This window comes from Hydractinia symbiolongicarpus, chromosome 3, assembly GCF_029227915.1.
Source record: "Hydractinia symbiolongicarpus strain clone_291-10 chromosome 3, HSymV2.1, whole genome shotgun sequence".
Taxonomy (NCBI): Eukaryota; Metazoa; Cnidaria; class Hydrozoa; order Anthoathecata; family Hydractiniidae; genus Hydractinia; species Hydractinia symbiolongicarpus.
In genome coordinates this window covers 11,991,452-12,016,785 of record NC_079877.1, presented here as the reverse complement: position 1 = coordinate 12,016,785, position 25,334 = coordinate 11,991,452, and the positions used below count along the sequence as shown (strand labels likewise).

The 25,334-nt window shown below is 33.6% G+C and overlaps 1 protein-coding gene across 1 annotated transcript; it reads right to left on the bottom strand.

Moving 5' to 3' along the window:
* Positions 1-11,215: 11,215 nt before the first annotated feature.
* Positions 11,216-13,563, bottom strand: LOC130636838 (histone H1.0-like). The gene is made up of 6 exons (XM_057446686.1): positions 13,409-13,563; positions 13,289-13,305; positions 12,368-12,826; positions 11,561-11,635; positions 11,330-11,385; positions 11,216-11,227 (listed from the first exon to the last, which is right to left on the bottom strand). Exons 1-6 carry the CDS (start codon positions 13,561-13,563, stop codon positions 11,216-11,218), a joined length of 774 nt encoding a protein of 257 aa, XP_057302669.1.
* Between the last annotated feature and the right edge of the window lie 11,771 nt (positions 13,564-25,334).

The window sequence follows — 25,334 nt, the reverse complement described above, 5'->3', positions numbered from 1 at the left end:
GGAATGCTCACGGCATCCTTTAAAATGTCAATTGCATCCTCGTAATACGTGTTGCGGATTTTGTCGACGGCCTCGATAAATGTTATTACGTCCGCCATATTGTATTCGGCTAACCAATCCAGCATCGTCACGCATTTTCTTTTAAAAAACCCATCCCGGAAAGCCACTGAGAGTGCTATAAAATGCCTCATGATCGACTGGGCCGACATGGTTCAACTTTTCATAACTTGTTAGCCACTCGTATGGGAACACTAATTTTTTGAGATTGTAATCCAGTGATTTGCACCATTTTTCATAACTCAACCCTGGTGGTAGGAAATTTTTTATATCGATGAATTTGAACTTTGAAGTGGTTAAAAACATGTATTCATTATCTTTTTTCGCCACTTTGATATTGGGATCATCCGCAATTCGTTCGACAAAATACCGCTTTATCAGGTTTATATCGCACTTGCCACTATTGAAACCGATCACCGGCACTTGATTTATCCATTCGTGCCAAGCATTTTGAGTTTGTTCGGGGAGCATATCAAAATCATCCGGCTTGGGATATATCAGTTCAACTTCTTGGATAATCCGGATCTGTCTCTGCTCCAATTGTTCGACGAATTTTTGCACCAATACCTTGGGGTCTTCATTCATAATGAAGGTAGGATGTGCTTGTAAACTATCGTGGATGGCTACACTTACAGGGATATGCTCGGAGATATATGTTAAATCAGACATGGGCTGCTAATTCAATGGTGCCAGAAGGGCCTCGAAATCAAAAACGATGAAATGGGGATAGGGTCGAAATTTTTTTTTGAATAACCTCTTAGCCTTGGGAGCCTTTTCGCACTCCCATGCAGTGACAAGATTGCACCCCAGCCCCCGAATGTGGTCTTCTTTAAATTTGGTACTATTGAAATTATTTTTATCTACGTTGGTTCGCTGTGGTTGACATGGGCATCCATGCCATTTGCAACCGTGGTATTCGTATACTGTCTTTGTGTGAGGATCATACCAATCTACCCTATATATTTCCTTAATACCATCGCGTATCATACGTTCTCCTCCATGTCCACAAAGAGCATGATGTATATGTCTACCTGTTTGCTCTGACATGGCCTCAATCCATTGGCAAACCGCGTAACTGAAACCCTTATCAGGATAGAATACCTTTTCAGAGCTACTCTGCATGCGCTCAACCTTCTCACCTTTGCAAACGATCTTTGTCTTGATACCTTCGCATTCATTCTGTTTATGTCGTGTGACATTCTCCGATCTGTTGAATCTTTGTGTACAAACTTTGCATTCCCAATGCTGCGTAAGGACCTCCGTTTTCTTGATATAAAAACAGTGACCACCTAACATACCAATGTTGATCGTGTCCAACCCCTTTTTGTATTGGCCTTGTCCATATACGAGACGCCATGGGGCCTTATCGTTGTTATCTTTGGTTCAAATACTCTTATGTTAATCTTGAATCGTTTGGCAATACCCTCCAAATCCACGAGCCTCGTGGCACATACCTCTTCCCTCTTTAATTTAGGTTCGTCATAGTATTCACGAGCTAATTTTAGGGCCGTTTTTGTGAGGAACTCTGTCCCTCTTTTTACATCCGCTCTCTCCCTTACGGCTAAGCATCTCCAAAAGCATAGATTGTCCGTTCTAGCATCTTCACCGTCCATGGCATAGATACATCTTTTTCCGTGCAGCCAATCAGGTAGGAATCCACATCCAAGTAGGGGTTCCCTCGTAGAAATTATTTTGATCTGAACGTGGTTGAATATTATTTTACCTTCATATCCACCTGGGGTCTCGATAGTCCTTTGTGGTGGCAAGTAGGCTTTCGTCCAAAACTCCGCATCTTCCAAATCAAGGCGTTTCATCTGACATTGTTCTATGAAGGCTTCGATTTCGGCCATACTTGATATTGACCCGGAGCTCTTGGTTTTGTGATAATTGGCCACATCGCCACCACCTCGGTAAATATCGCAGCTGAAACTGTATATCATCTTCACACGCATGTCTACGTGTGGTTTGATTTTTCGCATGATAGCGTCCTTCAATGGCTGGTTAATGTTATTATTAAACCGCCATGTCTTGATGCGGTTTCCCTCTTTAAACATTTCCACGTCATCATCCTCCCTCGCTTCTTCTTCAACTTCACCCTTCAACGTATTTTTGGTACCGTTGTAGAGTGAAAGGATACGATTTTTTTATCGATTTAAAGGCTTCTTGTACCGGTTTCTCTGCGGTACATACGATAATAGCCAGTCCGACCGTTCTCGCAGCTTGCTCTTAACTACAGGACGTGTCCTTTTCATCTCCTGACGTTCGAACATGTTCATTGCCTCGAGCGTGGGTACGTGTGGTTCGATCTTACTCCTAATAGGTCGGGATCTGGCCATCTCTTGTTGCTCAAAGATATCCAAAGCTTGTGGTGAAAATGGGGTAGGAGCGGGTCCTGGAGCATTCTCTAATAAAGCAACGAGGTTTACGTAATTTTGAATAGCCCGTAATTCCTCGGGTTTTTGCAATGACGTGTAATTGTTTTACAGTATGTGAATTCATATTTATTTATATACAGAGCTCAACCAAAACATTATGAACATCATTTGAATAATGGGAATTTCCCTTACTCATATTATGTATAATAGCATATATAGTATATATGTCTTTGTGCATGCGTTGATGATGTCATATATATTACATTTAATATTATTATGTGTTGGTATTAATATTTAGGGGAATTTCCCTTGGTCGTCGACTGTATTTATAAAAACTGGATATATTCACTCCTTACTACTACTGACTCCGCTTCGATTCGAAAATCACAGGCTCGACTAAATAATTACGGATTCCGACTTTACCTTGCTGAATATCGGCTTAATATGAGAATTTATTGTTGCAGATTTATTGGCCGTTAGCCCGTGGAAAAATCCACGGGTTCGTCCGGCCTTTTTATACCACATTGCATGCGTCTCGCTACTTGCGCAGCTAAGCTACCATTTTGCGTGACAGACACCCGTGGAATAATCCACGGGTTCGCCCGTCCTTTAAATTTACCCGTCACAACAAAGTGGACAAAAATATATCGCATTTGGTATTGGTGTGCATTATAAATATTTCTTGATTCCTGTACGGGACGTAGCTTTCGCGGACACACAGACAAAATACGGCTATTATTAAAGAGACTGGTAAGCTATTACTAAACAAATTGATGAATTGTTTTAAAAATCATAACCAGAAATGAAAAACTTTTACCGAAGTTTCTTCCCTTTTTCATCTGTTAATTGCGTAATATGAAATTGATGATACACACACATAATTATTATATTCAGTTACATTCTTATGAATCTTGATAACAAATGTTATAACGTTACAAAAGTAAACAAAACTTTCTCATATATCTTAAAAAATATTTCAAATACACAAGCGACAAGGGGAAGGGGTAAATATGTGAAAGACTTTACTTTCGCGATATCCAGAAATATATTTCGGAAAGATATTTTAACAAGAATTTTGTGAAACTAAAATTTAATTTTCGCTAGATGAATTTTTACGTTGCTAAACTTGGCATGTCCCGCGAGAGTTAAATTTCGCGAAAAAAACGATTTGATGACAGTCCGTTTCTCAATTAGTTCAGTTTTGGGAAAGACTTTGACATTAAAATTTACATAGATTTTATTATGATTTTAGGTCGGAAGAAAAATCAGAAGAAATCAACAATGTAAATGGTTTTCCGAACAGGGGAAAAAATCAAATTGCACAGAAACAAATTTTCACGAAATTCCCAAACAGATTCGGAAAACAAAACAGGCTACGCCTACAAAAATGCAGTTTTCTGAACAAAATGCGTAATTAATAATTCTTATTCTGAATGCAGTTAGGTAGCTACACTCCTATTACTGTCATGAAAACTTATACTGCCATATAAAATTGATGAGTAATTTTCTTAGCTGGAGGGGGGTAACGAAAAGCTGTTTCCTAAATGCCTCGCTTGTAGAAGACATTAAATGTGCCGTCAAGAAGTGACCACTTATTTTAATGCGGTGGACAAGCCTGCTCTTACTTACGCTACGGAATTATTACATAAAAGAGGCACCTCATATCTATACATGTCTCGTTGTATGTGAAATTCTTAACATGAGTATAGACGAAGGTCAGTTGTAAATGTGGAAGTTTTCAACTTCTCCATTACGTAAGGCTATTTACCAGCACACGCCAATAAAAAAAAGAGTTTTTATTAAAGAAAATTTTGAAAGAAATTAATTTTCTTTAATTAAAATTTAGGAATGACTTAATTACGTTACAGAAAATAAACGTAATTGATGTAATCATAAAAGGTTAACAATTGTCACATGATAAATTATTAGATATTAAATATACTACAACAAAGTACTAATTGTCACGGTGCGGACATTCAGGATGATAGTATTATATGGTGTAAAGGAAAAAATCATCTCTGTTTGTTTAACACTATTTTTTAATTCAAAGATAAATAAAGAACTACATCGGACCATATAGGACACGTATTATTACATTTTAAAAAATGCATTTACCCCGCACTTTTTTGTTCTTGTAATGGTTATCTGTTATAAGCTTGTCAAAAGATGTTGCGGCAAACAGTATTTAAATCCCCTAATTAATATGGACGGTGAATAGTAATAATTACTCTTTAGCAGCATGTTTATTTATATCAAATGTTTATGAACAACCTAATAAAAATATATTCCAAACCACTAACACGGTGTTAATTCTAAAAGAAGATGCTTGAACGATGTTTTATGATCGGCTGTCTGCAAGATCTTCAGTATCACAAACGCAATATCTATCACAAGAGTTTCATTTAACTATATTTTAATTCAAGAAGGAACATCTTGAAAAGTGCTAACAGGGTTCTTAAACAGGTTGTAGGGAATATAAATGTTTGTAAAACTTATTCTAATTGTCCTGTTTATCATAGTACATGACTTTATCTAGGTGTTAAAAGTTAAATTAGTAGATATTTTTTTATGAATTCTTATTTCACAACAAGTGAATGACTATTTTCTTTTAAATTAAGATTTGTATTTTTGTCGCATGTGACTACAAAGAAGAAAGTATAAAAAAAGCTTCAGTAAAGAACAAAGTGTAAAAGATTGTGTGTGCGAAATAATGCCACACAACTGTGCAATGACCACCTATAACCACCTATGACCACCAATGACGACCAATGACAACCAATGACCACCTATGACCACCTATGACCACCAATGACTACCAACGACCACCAATGACCAACTAAGACCACCTAAGATCACCAATGACCACCTATCACCACTTATCACCACCTGTGACGACCAATGACCACCTATGACAACCAAACAACGCCAATCAGTCTCATTAACTCTGAAGAAGCCATCAATGACTCCGACCACCCCAAGAGACTTTTCTTTTGCAAAAAAGACGGCTTTTGCAACAAAAACTTCGTGATTTTGTGAATTGTTAAATCCAAAAAATACTTAAATTTTATTGATGATTAAAATTTAATGGACTAGTAGAAATAAATAGAATTCGCAAGACTAAATCCTATAGGCTAAAGCCTTCAAAATGCGCTATTGCATCGTTTTTACAAGTGATTAAAAAGAAGAAAGAGACATGTTTGTGTCTCTTGTTTGCTAAAAGAAATATCTATACCATCTATACCAAGACTTTTACTCACATTTCGACTAAAAGCAAATGCGGCGCGAGGCGTTATTGTAGAGCAAAGGATGGTAAAGAAATCACTCTTTGCTCATATTTTACATATCAGTTTTTCGTTTTTAAGAAACAAACTTAATATTCTGACATATTTACAACATTAATTTCTTAGAAGGTAGAAACTTTCGCTGGCAGAATGTTTTGCCACAAGCTCGCGTAAAATAACTTCGCGAAAATTAAACATTACTTTATTTGCAAGGAAAAATCTTTCGTGATTGGCAACAATTTTTATTTTTCTTGTTTTTTTTGCTTTTTATTAATAATCATAGTTTGCATAGAAGAATCGAAATATTCGAGAAATGTTCCTAGCACCAAAAAAAAAAAAATGAAAATGCTAAATGTTTTGTAGTTAATTATTTATTTATTAGTTAATATTTACACAGGATGGCCTAACCAGTTACAAAGATGGTACTGTTATTTAATAAGGTCCTGTTGATGATTAAAAGGAAGTAAATCACTATGGGAATTTTGTTTGTTTTGATTTTCCTGGTAGTGAAAAGTTTTTCACATGTTGGGAATTATCCATGACTTCGCGTAAAACACTTCTGCATTTTGCTAATTTTTAATTTCAAAATGCTGAAGCAAAAATGAGCAAAACAACGCAAAAAACGCAAAAAACGCAAAAATTTCTCCTCGCGGAAGCTGCTGCTCTTAAAGTAACGAATTATTCATTCACTTTCCTGAATTGTTGCTGATATGTAGCCAAGAAATAAGGCCCCCGATATAGGAAAGTGAGCAACAGGAAAGCTCCCCTTCCTTCACCTTAACTATTTAGTTTGTCAGAACTGACAAGTACAGACAAAGAAGGTTAAGAAGCCACTCAAAATGTCCCGAAAGTTTAAGTAAATATTGAGGCCCTTAACAATACAAAAAATATTCAACTAGCGCTTACATTTCTAGCTCGTACTTGTAAATTTGAAACTCGCACTTTGAAAGCAACTAGTTGAATATGTATAGTATGTGTAGTGCGATTGGGAGGTAAGAACTACATATGTTTTATGTTCGTGTTGCTTATTCACGATCTTCGGATAACACTCTTTTATATAACACGTGTATCGATACGTACATACTAATGGCAAGCTACACAAGTCTCGCTTTTCCATACAACAGTTGTAACTCATGGATGTTATGTGCCCAACTTATCCACAATATTCACTTAAGTTTTTTGCCCCTAATACTTTAAAAACGTTTTCTTTTAATGTTGGTAGAACAGGGAATGATCACCTGTTGTTGCGAATATAGCTCTAAATCTAAGTGATAATTTGAAGTTTATGTGAAGGCCCTACGTTTATCCTGAAAGTATACTTAGCATGTCACACCAAGGTGATAGATTTTTTAGTTCCCACATGTACCTTTTATAGCTACAGTGAGGTAGTTACCCTAAAAATTTACACATAGCAAGTAGCACTTTAATAAAGTTTGGCCTACACTGTGCAATCCTGTGCAATCCGCCACATTGTGTAATTAATCGCAAAAAGAACGTCTGTAGTTAACTATTTGCAAGAACTTTTCCTAGTACGAAGTTTACTGCAGGTTTTGACGTAAGTGATTCAGCCAAAGTAGTTTATCTTATGTGTATCAAGTTAGTTTAATATACTTTCTCAAAGAATCTAACTTTGGGTATTGAAGTCTCCTACAAAAAACTTCTATTTTACCTTGCTGTAAAGCTTAAAATTATACATAATACGTTCTTAGGAGAAATAAACTGATTACTGAAGCGTTATGTTATGCTTTGATGTTTATTAATTAGCTGCAATGCCATGTAGAAGAAAATAAACAAACAGTCAGTAAGACTTTATAAATAAAATTCAAAATATATCACTTACAGACACAAAATTAATCTTCTTCTTATCATAAATTTGCAATGTTACTCAATGAAAAAGTTGGATAAAAAATTATTCTTATTCTACAACGCTAATGAATATGTCATCCATGCGATACAGATATCTTTATAAAACTCGACGTTTCATTACACGGAAAGATTGTGGAACAAAAATTGTTTTCCATGGAAGGGAGAATGGAATAATAACAGGAGAGGCATTAATTAATGTAGCATGTACAAAATAGTTACAAGAAATATTTTTCTATTCTGCATTTATATTTAAAAAGAGTAATATTCTACAAAGATGATGATTTTATAAATGGTACATGGACACGTGAAGAATTGTGCTTTTAACTATAATTTGTAATTTAAAGTGGGAAGAGGTACTTTTAATATAAGTAATACATACTCCATTGTGCGTTATATATTCCATGTTTCCAGTGTAGTTATTTGGCCTACATACAAAGATCAATTAGGCAGAGAAAAAAGTCAATATAAGTCTAACCACCGTCGCCCACAAATTCCACTAGCGTATTTAAATTTCTTTTTGAACTTGCCGAAACAACATTTATACATGTGCAAAATCTAGGTCTCATTATATGTAAAGAGTCAAAGTTATTTTGTTAAATCTTGATTATAAAATGGTGAATCGATTTATATTTTTAGGTACTAAAAGTTATTGCAAAAACAAAAAAAAATGAAAAAAAGGCGATGACACGGATTATAAAGTATGTCCATCATCAGAATCTTATTATACGGGTCTTTGACTGGAAGAAGCAAAAGAAGCTGTTTATGTTGACTTATCAGCAACAACGACCAATGAGTTAACACAGCACAATTAATCAGTCAAAGTAAATATAGTGTATTGTTAGGATATGTACGTTGCATTATTTCACAACAAGTTGTTTTAACAATGGTATGAATTACAAACATTATAATTATCTACATAATGGGCGCGCATTATCCTGTGCTGTATTTTTTTTTATTTATGCATTGCATATTTAAATTGCACTTTACCGAATACATTACAGCAAATTATCCTTCTAGTAATAACACTATTATGTCGTTCTATACATAAGAAAAAGTTTAGAATAAAGGTTGCATGGAAGTTGTGAAAGTTATAACTAACGTTGTCCTAATTCTTTTCATCGTGCATATGTAGCATTATTTTGGCGTTATCTTAGTGCCTTCAATTAAAGCAGTGTAAGGTGTTAATCGCTACATGTTAGCCGATGTAAAAAATATAGTCGTAGGTTGATACACTTACAAGGATCCTATTACTTTGCATAAATGATATTATCTTCCAAATGTTTGATAAATATAATACTAGGACCATTTAATTCAGGTTTTTCTCTTGTGAGAAAACCAACTTTGGGTTTGAAAAGAAACGCTTAATTTATGTGTTGAGTTGTTAACTTCATATTTTAGGTAAAAGAAGAAACAAAATTTGAATAGCCATATAATATTTTCCCCCATAATAAGACCAGACGTTTGGGTACTCCTTATGTGCTCCGTTTGGGTAGCCTTTGATAACGGTAAATTTTAAGATGACATCATTTTTTGAATTAACTTTATTTTTCACTGAACATTCGTTACAAATATTTACCAATTATTTGATGACAACCCCTCACCCCCTTTCGTTCTTTGTTCCCTTTTGAGAATTTTTTTGTTAAAATATGTCTAGAAGGTATGTACGAAAAGTCATAAAATTACAACAATTAACACTTGTAGAAGTGTGAATGCGGGTCCTCGAGATACTTGTGGAATGTGGTACTCCAACCTACATCCGTACAGATCTCTTTTAACAATTTCAAACTAGGTTAAATATTGAACCTTAATAAGAAATATTAGGAATACTTTAACTCTTTTTCATTGCTTCTGTTGTAAATATTATGATGGTGTTAAAAAAGACGCCAATTCTTTTAACGCATATTTCATTTGTGCTTGAAGCACGTAATTAACCCAGTATCACTTAACAAATTTTAGTAAATACTTAAAATCACCCTTAACATCTTTGAAAAGAGTTTATATATGTTATTATTGCTTTGTTTTTGTTAATTGTTTGTGACGTATATTGCATGACTCCCTGCTCTCTGTATAACTAAGGAAGCATAATGGGACAAATTTACGTGCGCTTTTGATATTCAGGGAAAAATTTATTTATGAAAGGAAGATGTCACAGTCCATGTTTTACAGTTTTTACCAGAATTAAAAGTCACAGACTTTTATTTATGTCTTGCTAAAAGTTGTTATTTATTTTTTCTGTAGAACAATTGTTCCATTATGTCCCATTTTAGTCCCATGCCGTCACTAGTTAGTTACGCAGAAAATGATGTCAGTTATTTCTGAGTGTTTTAATTCATTTGGCCTGATTTTTGTTGAGACAAAATGAAAAGCAAAAGAAATAATTTTGAATTACTTTCTGTTCTGGAGACTGAAGGTGTCTCTCTTCCCGTTTAATTCTTTTTCCCTACTAGACAAATGCAGTGTTAATAATATAATGTTTAACTCCAAATAAAGCAGTTTTCTATAAGTTTAAATTAAAGTTGGTTGATGGTAAAATCGATCACAGCGCAATGCTTATTGAATAACCCTTTTAAACGAATATTTTTTTAAGAAAAATGAAAATAGAAACAATGTCACTTTCCTTTTTTCTTTTCTTTTAATTTTAAAGGTGATTAAGAATGACTTAATTACAGACAGTTAATTAACATAATTGATGAAGTTATGCAAGCAACACAAAACATCTTCAAATGTACCGAAACATGATTTGTGTGTATCAAGATATTATATGCCATGGGTAGAGTATACATAAAAAGTTTTTGTTTTTGTTTGACATTTTTGGTACAGTTGAATGCAGGTAAGTGTGGTGTTACAATTCTTATTATTGTTTATTAGTCAATGAAACGTACAATAAAAAAAGCCATAATCATTGATTTTTTTACTGCGTTGGTACATTTCAACATTCTGTTCACGATTACATAATTTATACTTTTGCTAGAAAGGGATAGAAAACATTTTGTATCACAATTTTAAAAGCATATGTCTTCCTAGAATTTTAAAAGGATGTGGGGAGCTGTTGTGAGTGTTACGAATGACATAATAGCAAAAGGTAGCCAAATTGTTGGTTTAAAGTGGCTAGTAATAATCAGAATCCCGGAAATAAATTATTGTAATAGAATTATTGTTTTTGAACCCTGTGACATTTAGTTTAAGGTATGTTAAAAATATGTTTTGGTCAATTGTATCAAACTTTAAATGCCATGTAAACATCAGTTATCAACATGTTCAGATATTTATTATCGAAGATATCGTCGTCATATTTTTTTGTGAGTAAGTTCAAAGTTCGTTTAATTATTTTCTGTTACAAAGGTATGTAATAAACAAAAAATCTATTGATCTGGTTTGTCGGTGTTCTGACACTCTGTAACATCGACCGAAACATAAAGTGCAATATACCTGTAAGCTTATAAGCTGATGTTTTTTATATTTTGTTTTATAGACGTTTGTGTGTGATTCCACAGTTTTACATGTTCTGTTCCTTTGAGTATTTCACCACATTTTTATGTGAAATGTCAAAGAAAAATAATTTGGAAGCAGTAAATTCCAAATCAACAAAAATAAGTTTTTTTACATGATTTTAAACACCATTGAGCTTGGAACAGATTAGATGTCCATCTAAAAAAACAAATCATTTATGAACTTTATTGTCACTAATGGTCATGCGAAGAAAATTTTGTGAAAAGTTTTGTGAGGGAACAATGGCAGTATGCAACATACCAAAATATTTGCTAATTTTTCTTTGGCTAATCTGCCTAAGTGGATTTTTTCACAGCCTTATCGACGAGTTTATAGTTAATAAAAAGAAGTTAGAAAATATTTGCTTTCACTTCTTCACTTTTTTTACGATAACAATTATAAAGGTAAAATAAAACATAACTACTAAGATTCGATTTTATATTTATTGCCCATAACTTCCTGGAAACAACGTATATTACGTCTCATAATTACCTATCACCGTAGTTAAATAATGAGTAAAGGCAACTCGAGATAGTGTAACACTATTCTCGGAGAATTTTTGGCCACCTTTTTAGAATGTTTATATATTCAAAAAAGAAAAAAATTATATATATATATATATATATATATATATATATATATATATATATATATATATATATATATATATATATATATATATATATATATATATATATATATATATATATATATATATATATATATATATATATATATATATATATATATATATATATATATATATATATATATATATATATATATATATATATATATATATATATATATATATATATATATATATATATATATATATATATATTCGAACACAAATTTCTTTATCCAGTTATTCCACAAAGGATATATATATATATATATATATATATATATATATATATATATATATATATATATATATATATATATATATATATATATATATATATATATATATATATATATATATATATATATATATATATATATATATATATATATATATTATATATAAGTTCATAAGAGCGTATATAAATTTCAGCCAAAGGAAGATTATCTGACAATTGCCATATATTTTGTATGCACTTATTTCTATCGTGCTTAATTTTCCAACGATTTAAGGGTATTATCATATGTGCATTCCACAAATAGTGAAGAAAGGGTAACACAATCTTTTATTCAACCTTGATATCTCGAAAAGCTGAAACTATCAAAAACAATGCACTTTCTCTGCATGTGTGGCTATGAAAATAGACATTTGTTAGTGTAATAGCAAGATACACAACTTATTTCCTCGCAGTCCTCTTTGATCACTATTTGGGAGACTTTTTGATCTTTTTTGCTTCAAGTTTCCTTCCTTTGAGGGTTTTTTAGCCGCTGGTTTCTTAGCGAAAATCTTCTTTTTATAAGGCTTCTCTGGTGCTTTCTTTGGCGTGCTCTTTTTTGCTGGCTTCCTTTTTATTGTGTTTTTATATGTAGTGGGCTTTTTGCCGTTGCATTTTTTGCAACAGCTTTTCTTTAGTTTTTTGTTCTTTACCTTGCCCTGCTTGAATGATCCTGAAGCATCAGTGCCTTCAGCTTGAACCAACTGACCAAATGTAACTTCTCGTTTAAGAGCCAATTTAAGATAATGATCTGAGTTTTCAGCAACTTTGTAATTAGCATGAATATATTGTAAAAGGTTGACGAGATAATTAAACGCGTTCTTATAAAAGAAGCGATAGTTGCCTTGATAATGTGCTCATATTTACTGTGATAGGCAGTCTTCCTTTGCGGGATTATTTCGGTGCACTTTTCCTTGGAAAGGCTCCTACAATCATTTTTAATGTTTTCTTGCAATTATCCAACGATAAACGATGTTTGTTAGCTATAACAGTAAAAGTATACTAAACATTACACTGTAAATGAGATATAATTTGACAGGGTCTGATTAATGCGGACGTAAAAGTACTACTCCAGGGAATTTATTTGACGGGAAAGCAGAAATGTGTGTTTTTGTGCATCATTATAGTGCCAGTTTCTAATACTTTATGCGCAACAATGCTTATTATTATTCGTGATTCGACGCGATGGTCTAAGTAAAGGCTGCTCGAGGTCGAAGTCGTCTGCTGTCTTTCTACTCTGTTAATTTCTGCTTTCTCCGCATTTTTGTTAGGATTTTCTTAAGGCGTTTGTTCGTTTGAGCTACGTAGCTTAGCTTACATCGACGGTACTGGCCGCTAACAGCTATTAAAATTGCTTATAAACGAAATATACGCGGGTATCATAGAAGTAATATCACGCGCTTAAAATTGTCGGCATTGTCGGTTTTCGCGTACGTACCAGCCACTCGCCAAATACGCTCTTTCGGAGGAAATTAAACAGCCTTGATTTTTACTACGCTGACTTTCATTGTACGTGGGGACAGTGGTAAAAATAGGAAAGTGATATGCTTTGCCAACAGTTACGGGATAGTGTAATGCGCACCATCGTAACATGTGTTTTTAGTCGCTTTTTGACACAATGGTGTAGTACTCGTTCTTATATGTTTACTACCTGGTAGACCATTGTCGGAATGGTTAGTAAATTAATCTAATTTTTGACCTTGCTTCATGGATGGTGGATTTATTCATGCCGTTTCCACTGGTTGCCTTGATGCTGCTGTAAAGTAAATAGTGATGGCACACCAATATAATCTACGGAGAAACTTAACGCGAACACTTAGCGAGAATACAGCCTATTCCGCGACATGGCAGTTAAAGGCGATAACACACTCAGTTACAAGCTTTGACAAACTTTGAAAGGTATCCCATGCTTCGTCACAACTTAAATTCATACAAACCTGACGGGGAAATACAGACTGATTAATAAGGATTTCATCGTTAGGCTCTTACATTGCAATACGCTTGGGCTGACCTCTGATATTAATGTAGATGTCAGTAAAGGCGAAAGTCAACTTCGATCTCGCAGCACGGCGTTCAAAGCGCATAAGGTATTACGCCCTTGGCGCACAAGCGTGCAATATCCACTTAACGTAGATGAAAATGAGCGCAAAAATATAAACAGAAATAAGTAAACAGAAATGGCAACTGTGGTTTATAGAAGAAAAAACTGATTTTTCAAGAAAGGAAGGAAAGGGGTTATTTTCACACACTAGTGAATGAAACAATGCTATTTGACCAAGACTATTTCTTTAAAGTGTTTTGCATGCTTCCCAGTAAATTTAAGCATCTGTTGAGATCAGTGGGACCCAAACTAGGAGGAGATAATACTCGTTGTAAAGCTATACAACCATCTGAGAAACTCTGCATAACTTGTGGTATCTTGTATCTGGTGATTCATTCATATCGATAGGTTGTAGTTATCACATGAGTAGCGTTACAGTTGGGCGTATTGTTAAAGATACGTTCAGGGTCTTATAGGACCCTTTGAAAAACGAGTTGAAGGCTCCCAAGTCAGTGGAACAATGGAGAAAAATCCCAATAGATTCTGAAAATAAATGGACTTTTCCGAAATTGTTTGGGCGCAATTGGTGGTAAACATGGTGCTACTTAATGTGCACCTACAGATGGATCTCCCTACTGTAATTACAAGGAATTTCATATCCTTGCTCTCATGGCTATAGTTGATGCCAACTATGAATTCATTATGGCGGATGTCCGAGATTTTGGACGTATAAGCGACGGGAATATTTTTGGTACATGCAATATAGGTGTTGCCATCAATGGTAACATTCTAAATTTACCACAACCACGTCGTCTAACAAATAATGCAGTAAATTTTACTATATGTATTGATGCCCTATCACACAGATAATATTTAAGAAAAGGAAAAAATATTCAATTATCGGCTTTCTAGAAGACAAAAAATTGTGGAAAATGCATTTGGTATAGCAGCACAATTTCCAGGTTTACGCCAAACTAGCACCCCAGGAATGCAAACAGTTGTAGAGGCCACAAAAGCAGTCACAGTATTACACAGTTTTCTCATGTAAATCATAGTATTACGCAATTTAAACATGCTTATCACAAGAAGTAATGAATACTGTCCAGCAGGTTTTATAGATAGAGAATCTCAGGTTAATGTTAATCTTGTAAAATGGAGAGCTGACGTTTCTGGAGGTGGGTTATTTAATTCACAACGCACACAAATCAAGAACTATTTAAGAGATGCAAAATTGGGTAGAGATGCGTCTTGGAATTAGTTAAACTCAGATGAAGGTTCAATACCATGGCAGCTGGAAGTGGTTAGAAGCAATCTTTGCTGAACGTTTGTTTATTCAAAGTATAGTCTAGTAAAAACAGCAACGGTTTTGACATGTTGGAGTTGTTGAAGCACAAGCCCCAAATTTAGTCGACACCTTTTTTTCTTATTATTACAGCGTACAAAACTATCTCGTACATTTTCTCACTGGTTTCGCAACACACCTGCAAAGAAAAAAAAACTGACATATTACTTCTACCTTTATTTACATATCCTAAATTAACATATTTACATCAGTACATGCACCAAAAATTCTACATTTTGCATTGGTTTAGGTTGTTGCTTGCAATGTATGCCAGGTATTTACGAAAAAAATCGCTAAAAGTTTACACATATTTTATTTTCGTCAGCTTCCATTCTCGTGGCTACTTCTCACTAAGCATTATCCTTCTTTGTAGTCACCTGGTATCCACGGCAAATAGTTTTCCAAATTTTGGCATACTGCCTCATTATATCTATGAAGATTCCGTTAAAAATTTGACTTTCTTCCACAGCTGTTTGGTGGTTCCATCAATAACTGTTGTGTTAGCTGTGTTATCAACATTATTTTTAGCATTTTGAACTTCTTCATGTGATAAAGCATTAGGTAAAAATTGCAGATATATCTGAACTCGGTCTTAAGGGCATGCTAGAACGAATAGGACGAGGAATACCATGAAGACTGCCCCTAGCACTGTTACAAGAGTTCGTATTTATCTTTTCATAGCACTGCTGGTTGGTCGGACAATTTTAGCACCTTTGATGTTCGATCTAGATCTTTGGAGAGATGTTGCTAGATATGTCAGTTGATGGTACCAGGAATCTAACCTGACTATCATTACGTCTTAAATTGGCAATATACCCCATATTTCTTTTTATTTCTCCATTTTACCTAGCTTCATATTCCTTTGTATTAAAGTAGTCTTAGTTCGCCATCTTGTTTCTATATTGTGGTTTTGAAGCAATTTCATTGGTCGAAATGCTATGTATACGTCATTTCCTCTTGACGCTACTTCGCGTCCGTCGAAAATATTAAAATCGGTTTGATGTTCATGGCGGAGAAAACGATCACAAGCGCTCATGAAATGTTGTCCAATAACATACGCTTTTAGGCGTGTGCCTAGAACGCCGCTTGCTCGATCGAAGTGAACTTTTGCCTTAACTCGACCGTAGAATTAAACACTATAAAGAGCCCTTTTACAGATCTTGCTTGGAACATTTTAACGTAAAAATCTAAAAAATGAGAGAAATGCATGCCATTAGTGTTTTTTTACCAAGTCTTAAATGTTAATAAAAGTAGAATTAAATAGAAATAGTAATAAAAATTAAAGAAATGCCTCTTGCTACCGGAAAGTCTTTCGTTTGTGGTTCACTCATGTTATTTTTATCCTTAATTCAATAATCTGGTAAGTCGATAAAGCCCGTGAAAAAATACACTGAGGCAGGATGAAATTGAAAAAGAAGCGTTATTTGAATTTTGATGACGTCAACCTATTCATCAAAAAAATAATTCAGAAGCTTGTTTTCACGTTGCCTCTCTATTGTGTAGAGCTTAAAGCGCTTATCAAGAAAATCTCTATGATCATATGCTTTTGATGAGTGGTTAATGGGATATACGAGTTTAAAGATTTTGTTGACGTCAGCAACGGCCCGTTAAAACCTAAGAATTTTTTTTTTGGAAACTTGCATACCTGTTGCCTCGCATAGATCTTGCAGCGCTGATCAAAAAAATGTAGAGGATCATGCGCTTTATATACGGTTAAACGGTTGCACTGATATTGGGGTTTGAAGGTTTTTTGTTGACGTTCCAACTCGTACATTCCGAAACGGATTTGTGGACATAGGTTTGGGAAACTTACACAAATTGGTGCCACGTGGTACCTAATTACCCACGCGGTGAAAAATCATTGACGTCACCACCTCGTTCCCAAGTTATTTGGCCTCAAAGTTTTAAGTGAACTGTAATGCCTTTATTAATTTAATATAAGATATTGTTGACCTTAAGGTAGTATATATTATTGACGTCGCGCCGTAACGTCAGAAAATTTAGCATTTTAGACATGCTTTTTTTGGCAACATCAAAGGAAAATAAAGACATCCACTTTGCCTGTCACAGACACACGGAACTGGCGTATTATTATATAGATTGATATTAATAATACCAGAGTAAGAAATACAGTATTTGAAATGAAACAGAAAACCTATACAAAATTGTACAAAATAAATTTAAATTTAATAAAAAACACAATGGAGTAATAAAAATTATTACCCCAATTTTGATAAAAACATGGTATTTAAAAAATATTTTTGTGTAGTAGACAAGCGAAACATAAAATCATGTTATAGTTTATTGATGTGGTTATTAGACTGCATGAGAAAAACTTTAAACAGAATATACTAGTGAAGTAAATACATTTTTTTATGAAATATCATCACAAAGTTTTACATTTTGCAAATGTGATTAAAAATTGATCTGTAACCTTATAACTAATACTCTAAAATGGAATTAATATTTGACCACAACAATATTAATACATTTCCCTAGAAGGAAAACCATTTCCTTTTAGCCCCTCCGACTATATACCATATGTTTTTCTTTTAGTGATATCTGGAAAGGTTGAAGCCATCAAAACCAATTTAGTATTTGCAGTTAATCAAACTGCTCAATTGCAATGGAGAGTTACTCCTGAGAATGGAGAACGTATATATGCAGTAGAGATGTATGTTGTAGGACCTCTTGCTGTTAAAATAATGTTTGGATTTCGGACGGCAGCAAAGCCACTACAGGCCGGTAAAACAATGTTTGGTGAGCGATTATCTGGAAGTTTTTCTAATAGCACCTATACGCTATTCATCAAAAAGATACAGTTTAATGAAAACATGTCTTTCAAATTCGAAGTTGCATTTCTATTACAATCAAAAGGTCATTTTAAAAATGCAACAGTGGTTATAAAAGACGTTGTAGGTAAGTTGAAAGTTCTCATTTAAAACTTCTAAAATGTTTAATCACTTATCTCAATGGTTACAACTCTCTGAGAAAAACGGAAAATACATTAATTTTGCCATTGTGTATCGCTTTATCAACAAGATATAAAGTATGGATTAATATAGAATAGAAATTTGCTATAAATGCGACATTAAAAAACTTGAAAACAAAGTTTTAAAATTTGCATCCAGGGTTCCAATTATTTACTTTATACTTGAAAGAGTGAAAACACACTATCAGATATCAAGTCCAAAGCACCAAACTTTGTTATACCAAATTTTGGTATAAAAAACGTATGAGAGATACTGTAGCCACCGTTTTAGGTTTACTTATTAAACCATTCCTACTTTAAAATTTCACTTTTTCCTATTTCAATATTGCGTACAGTGACGCAGTAGGGATTTGTTGTCCCGAGTATTGTGCATTTTTAAAAATAAAAACAGATGTGGAGTAAAAATTAAGAAGTTGCTCATTTTACGTCGACGAATAAGTATATTTTCAATGATTGATTTGCTTTTAAAAAGTCCGAAAATGTAACTTTTCAATGCATTTTGGTTGTCGATGTTGTGTCTCAATATGAAATAAGAAAGTATGCCAAAAAATAAAAAATAACATACTAACAACTGTTGCTTCTCTATTTAAGTTTCTCGAAATTGAAACTTTTTTAAATAAAATAAATCTTTTAGCACATCTTCAACAGTTACTAATTAATTGTACTTTTTCAAAACTTCTCTTCCTGCTCGAACAAACGCAAAATACATATCAAAATAATTTTTTCAGTAACTTGTTTGTATATAAGCATTTTACTATTTTATATGAGAATAAACACGTGAACTTCGCCTGTTACAGACAGATGGAAGTATCCTACTAATAAGGGCAACAATAGTTTATATTTTAAATCTTGACTCAAGCTTGATAATGTGTATGATTACTAAGTACTAACTAACTGTAAGCAAATTATACGAGATCATAGCAATTAGAAAAGATAGATTATAAGTTATAAAAACAACATGTGAGTCCGGCCTCGTTCTCAGAGACTCTTTTTCACGTTTTGATAATCTCTTCGCCGTCCGAGATCGGTAGAAAGAGAAAAGTAATTTCTCATACTACTTACACATATCACATTAAATTAACTATAATATTATCTACACGCCCTTTTTATTAGAAAAATTATAAGAACCAAGCTCCAGTTTTGCCGATAAATATGAACAAAAAAAGAAAAACTTTAGCCTTGAAGCTTTAAAACAAAACACAACAGTATAAAATAAAACTTGATATTTGTGTATTTGCCAGAACTTTGAGCTTTCGTTTATTTCTTATTTTAGGTGGACCTGATGTGTGTGGCATTTCTCTAAATTCGAGTTACATTGTCAACGAAGGAAAACAATTATCTTTTATGAGCGAAGTTTGTGGAAATCCAAAACCTGTTTTAACTTGGAAATTGCACAACGAATTAGACTATTCATATTCTACCGACGTTGCGCTCATGAATATCGTATCCATGCGATACAGATATGTTTATAAAACTCAACGTCCCGTGACACGTGAAGATTGTGGAACAAAGCTAGTTTTCAATGCCACTGGTGCAAATGGAATGATCAAGGGAGAGACACTAATAGATGTAGCATGTAATGTCTATTTATAATTATGTTTCCTCTCCGCTTTGATTTGAAAATTGTAAAATCTAATTTTTATTTCAGTTTGCCCTCGAAAATTGCGGAAGGTAATCTTTTACAAAGATAATAATTGTATAAATGGTACATGGACAAGTGAAGCAACTGGCAATTGTGCGCTTAACTATCATTTGCAATTTGCAGAAAGAAGTGATATTTTGAATACAACCGACACACATTACGCTGTATGCAACATATTCAATGTTTCCAGTGTAGTTATTTGGGCTTCATATAAAAACAATTATGGCAAGAAAGCAATAGTAAATATCAGTTTCACAACTCCAGCACCATCTACAAAGGTCGTAGATGCTTGCAAACATCCTATATCGTTTGAAGGTATATGTTTCTTCTTTAATCAAAATAATTAATGTAAAAATAATTTAGGGAATCTTCTTATATCTGAGTTTCCACTATATATATTTGTCTTAGCAAAAATGTTGGATACGAAGAAATTATTTGTAACAATAATTATAACGCTGGTTGTCACGCAAATAGCAAATATATGTATTTATGCAGTTGTAAAGCGCAGAGGTAAAAACATTTTTTATTAATACAATAGGACCTTGCAGTAGTATAAAGTACGAAATGACAAGCATATTTATTTGTCTAGGCGTTAAGACTAATTGCAGAAACAAAGAAAGCCGAAAAAAAGACGACGAAAATACCCAAGATTATGAAGTATTTCCTACCGCAGAATCCCATTATACAGGTCTTCAATTGGAAGCAAGGAAAGAAGCTGCTTATGCCGATTTATCACCAACAACTGCAAATGAGTATTCAGAAATTGGAACAGAAGATAAGTCAAAACAAATGTAGGCCACTGGAAGAAAATTCTCATTCTGATTAGCCTGTCCTATACATTTTATTGATTTTTGTTAGCCCTATTCAAGCCGGGGTATAGGGGACGAGTGTAGTCCGTGGGGGAGGGGGGTAAAATACCCTATACCACTTGTATTAGGTTATAACTTACAAAACGTGGTAAGAATGATGTCTGTCACATGACAATTAAAATCATGTGTCAAACGCTGACTTCCAGCATTTTTTTGTTGACGTCAGCATTTTTTTGAATTTGTATAGCTTCATGATAGATTTTTATTTCTTCTTTTGTAAATATTGAAAATAATATTAATTTTAATAATTGAATTAATATTTTAGCTAATTTGGCTTAGTTTAAGACCATTTGTAGCGCCAACGTAGCAAATATTCTCACAAATGTATTTGGATAATCATATGATCGTAAAAAGTCAAATATATATGAACACCTGGTTAGAGACAATTATAAAAAAAAATTATTGACAATCAACGCAGCTATCGAAGTTTTAGTGAAAACTAAAAAAAAGTGGCGTAAGGGGGGCGTTCCCTTAGTATAAAAAATAACGCCCACGGGCGTTTAAAGGCGATAAAAGCGAAGGGCGCAAGTTACTTGAACAAATTTAGACATATAAACGTATATGTTTACATTTTAAGTCTATTATAATATCTATATACCGGAATGCTAAAAATAATTGGAACAGTGCCTTTCAAAATGGGCACACCACTTGCTGTAAATGCCAGGTAGTGCATACTTTCGTTAACGCAATTAAAGAATCTAAATAAACAATTTATTTTCATAAAATGGCAAATAAGTGTAAAAGCATATATGATCATTATATGGTTATTACAGTCTAGTATAAGTATTTTGAAGCGTATTATTGCTGCATATTGTCTGAAGTAAACTCCAATCGATCTATTTCAGATATTTCGCATATAAATCTTTACGTGAATTTACAATTTTCAGATTTTTGCGAATACATATTTTGAAATTCTAGCATTTCGCAATTTTACTTGTGGAGATTTGGAATTTGCTCAATCTAGCCTAAAGAGGAGATTATTATGGGTACAAAGATAATCGCAAAATATTCAAAAAAGCAAAAACATGTAATAAAGGAAGCCTGTAAAGTGGTTTTGCTGCGAAGGTATGAGAGAAACGACAGATATCGTTGTGTTTTTAAAACACTTTGCACATTAGATTTTTCACGAATGTAGGTGAACTTTGAAAAATTAGCTAAAATTAATCTTCGCATAAATTAATCAACTGAAGGTAGCTGAAACATAGATAAGATATTTATTTCCGGTGTAACAGGGATTTAGGACTTCAGGGAATTAAGACCCATGAGTCCTAAATCTCTAGGGAGTTTTGGCTTGGGGAGGCCCAATACCCTAGTGAATTAGGAATCCATTTGGGAATTAGGACTTTACCAAAAATACGACTCGTTGTAATAATAAAGTCATAGTTCACTAGTAAATTAGAACTTTTGTTTTGATATAGATCTTTCAAACTCCGAATTCAAGTTATTCGAATTTATATTTTGAAATTTAATTCACATGGTTTTAAAACCAACACAAAATTATGCCATCTCAACGAAAACATTATGATTTTTCATCAATTGAAGATTGTATTAGAGATAGAGGCTATCCTGAAAATATGGACAAAGGAGAAAAGTCTAACTTCAGGAGAGGTACGTATTAACAAACATATTTCTAAATATTTTTTTTTGTATATTCTTTTTGTAACTTTTTTGTATAAAACAATGCACTCCCTTGAGTTGACTTTTGTTTATGGATGGATGTAGTCGCATGGGCCTGCCAAAACAAATTTTTCAAACAAAATTACTTTGTTAAATTCGTCTCTATCTGGAATGACTTCGCGTTTGAACAATTTTTGGAAATTTCACGCGAATAAACCTTTCCGTTGGACTTGAAAAGAAACTTGAAAAGAACGCGAAAGTTCCTTCTCGTGAAAATTTCTTCCATTTCAATATACATAACTGAGGATATTCCATTCCATTTAGCTTAAAAAAGATTTAGCTCGGTAAACGGACAGCTCATTGACAAAAAAGATCGCAGGGTTATTGCCGAGAAAAAGCGTCAGTTTGAAATTATAAAAGACATTCATGAAGGTAAAGCAATTATTACAATAAAATTTTATAAATCGGCCATTTGTAAGCAGTGTTTATTTTTGCGTGTTTATCAATACACATAATTACAGATTTGGGTAACTATTTTTATTTCACTTTTAAGGTATCGGAGAAAGCTCGCACGCCAAAGCTATGGCTTCGCATTATCGAAGAGATTCTACCTAAAACAAAGTTTCTGCTTTATTTTTAAGGTATTTAACGTGTGTACCCTGTCGCAAACAAGGAAGTTTAAATCTTAAGACAAAAATTGAGCTGCACAGCGTACCTGTTCCAACAGCCGTAATGAATCAGAATGGTATTGATAACCTACCAGAAGTTGATGTATGTTTAGTTGTATGCATAGATTACTTCAGCTAATGTTCTGAAGCGAAACCATTTAAAGAGAAATCGACAGTATCTATTTCACAGTCTTTGTACCAGTTAAAATGCAGACACGGTTGCTTCAAGGTCTTACTGGCACCAACCAACGCGTGACAAGTGGATACCACCCACAAGCAAATGGTCTTGTGGAAGGACAGAATAGAACAATTAAAAATTCATTAATAAATATGTTGGATAGTAACCCTACAGATTGGCCATATGTTATCAAAGGGGGCATTTTACTCATCGCGTCAGCAAGCATGCGTCTAAAAGATATCCCCTGTTCGAGCTTTTATACAATAGAAACGCAGTGTTGCAGATTGATATTAAATACAATGCAAACGATCTTTCGAACTTAGATGAGCCTTTTGACAAAGCTATGTTGGATGCAGTTCTGGAGTCAGCTACCTTTTCAAGAAACAATACTCACCACAACAGGCTAACATTAAAAAGTCGAAGAGAAAGCAACAGCACGATTATGACCTACGGCAATTTAGAGGTACTGACAATAAATTTGAAGATAAAGTTTCTTCGAGAGACAATAAGCGTATTAATAGAAAGGGAGAGGAGGAGTGTTTGGGGCCTTACGAGGTGACGAACATGACTGACCATGGATTAGCTTCATTAAAGAACCAAAATGGAACCGTTCAAAAAAAGAAGTTTAACAACTCTTTATTACGTCTTAAATAGTAAGGAATACGGATTAAATTAACGATGACCATGTCAACTTACCTGAAGAAGAAAATAATACTGACGATGATAAGTAACGTACTTAAACAGATGGATTTCGGCAAACTATGTCAAAGCGACGAGCCAACCGAATCAACTAATCTATGGGATGTGCCAGATGAAATCGTGGAAACCATTTTATTAAACGCTATTTCCAGCTTTAAAAACCAAATACAAGACTACCATTTATTAATTCGAACTGCTTCCACGTGTTTACATTCAGATACATAAAGAATTCGACCATTCTTATTGCCATAATATTGTCAAGGTTAGTGTCAGAGAATTTGCGAAAGTATTTTATCAAAATAGCGGACTTATCTTAGACATATCACATTTTATCAGCAAAAAGAAATGGAGATCAGCTTGGATTATTCTTTGTGAAGAGAAGTATTCATTTTACATCTTATACAAAACTTACTGGAAAAATGTTGTTAAATAGATGAAGATATCGCGTTCTGGTTACAAAATGAGTTTCATAACTTAAAAGAAGAAGATCAAAACATTTTGATATCTAAAGACGCCTGGCTTAACGATAACATAATGGACGACGCCCAAAAACTTATCTGCAAAGCTTTATGCAAAATAGACCGCCTCCAGTCAGTGCTCAATCCACAAAAGAAAACAAATTATTCATTCAGAATAGTTCGTAACGAGCACATACAGTTGATACATGACGGAAACCAACATTGGCTACTCCCCTTTTGTTCCTGTGACCGTGTTCAATTTGGAGACAACTTCAAAAACAAAACTGGCCGGTATACATTTAAACGCACTCTATCGCAAATTCAAAGACACCTCAACTGGAAAACTTACAATGTCATTTCTTTCTGTTCAAAAGAACAAAGACAGTTCCAACTCCGGCGTATTTGCTATTGTTTACGCAGCCGAAATTCTGGATGGGAAATTGTCCATTGAAGCTCGATTTGATATGCAACAGATAAAAACCATCTCATTTCGTGTTTAGTGCAAAAAGAATTGCGACCGTTTCCAAAAGTACAATGAAATAATGTACCTTGAGCGAAATAACTTTCAATGGAACTATTTTTGAAATTTGTTGAAATATTATCGCTTCCATTGTTAATATTATTTTTAAAGCACATTTTTATATTTCTATACTTCTGCATGTATGTATACATACAGCCAATACTAACATTGTATAAACATTTTGATATACATTTTATTTGTAATTTTGTTTGATTTCTTTTAAAAGATGATTTTTCATTGAAAAAATTGTTTTATTCCTTAAATTAACAAACCATTACCTTGGAGTCTTAATTCACCGATGCTGTCCTAAATCACTAGGGAATTAGAACTGCGTAAGT

Coding starts and splice junctions, on each gene's coding strand:
- LOC130636838 (XM_057446686.1), bottom strand. CDS start 13,563: ATGTTACGATGGTGCGCATTACACTATCCCGTAACTGTTGGCAAAGCA. Junction 11,636..12,367: donor ACTGCGAGGAAATAAGTTGT/GTATCTTGCTAT, acceptor CATTCTAAAAAG/GTGGCCAAAAATTCTCCGAG. Junction 11,386..11,560: donor TTATTTAACTACGGTGATAG/GTAATTATGAGA, acceptor CTCGTCGATAAG/GCTGTGAAAAAATCCACTTA.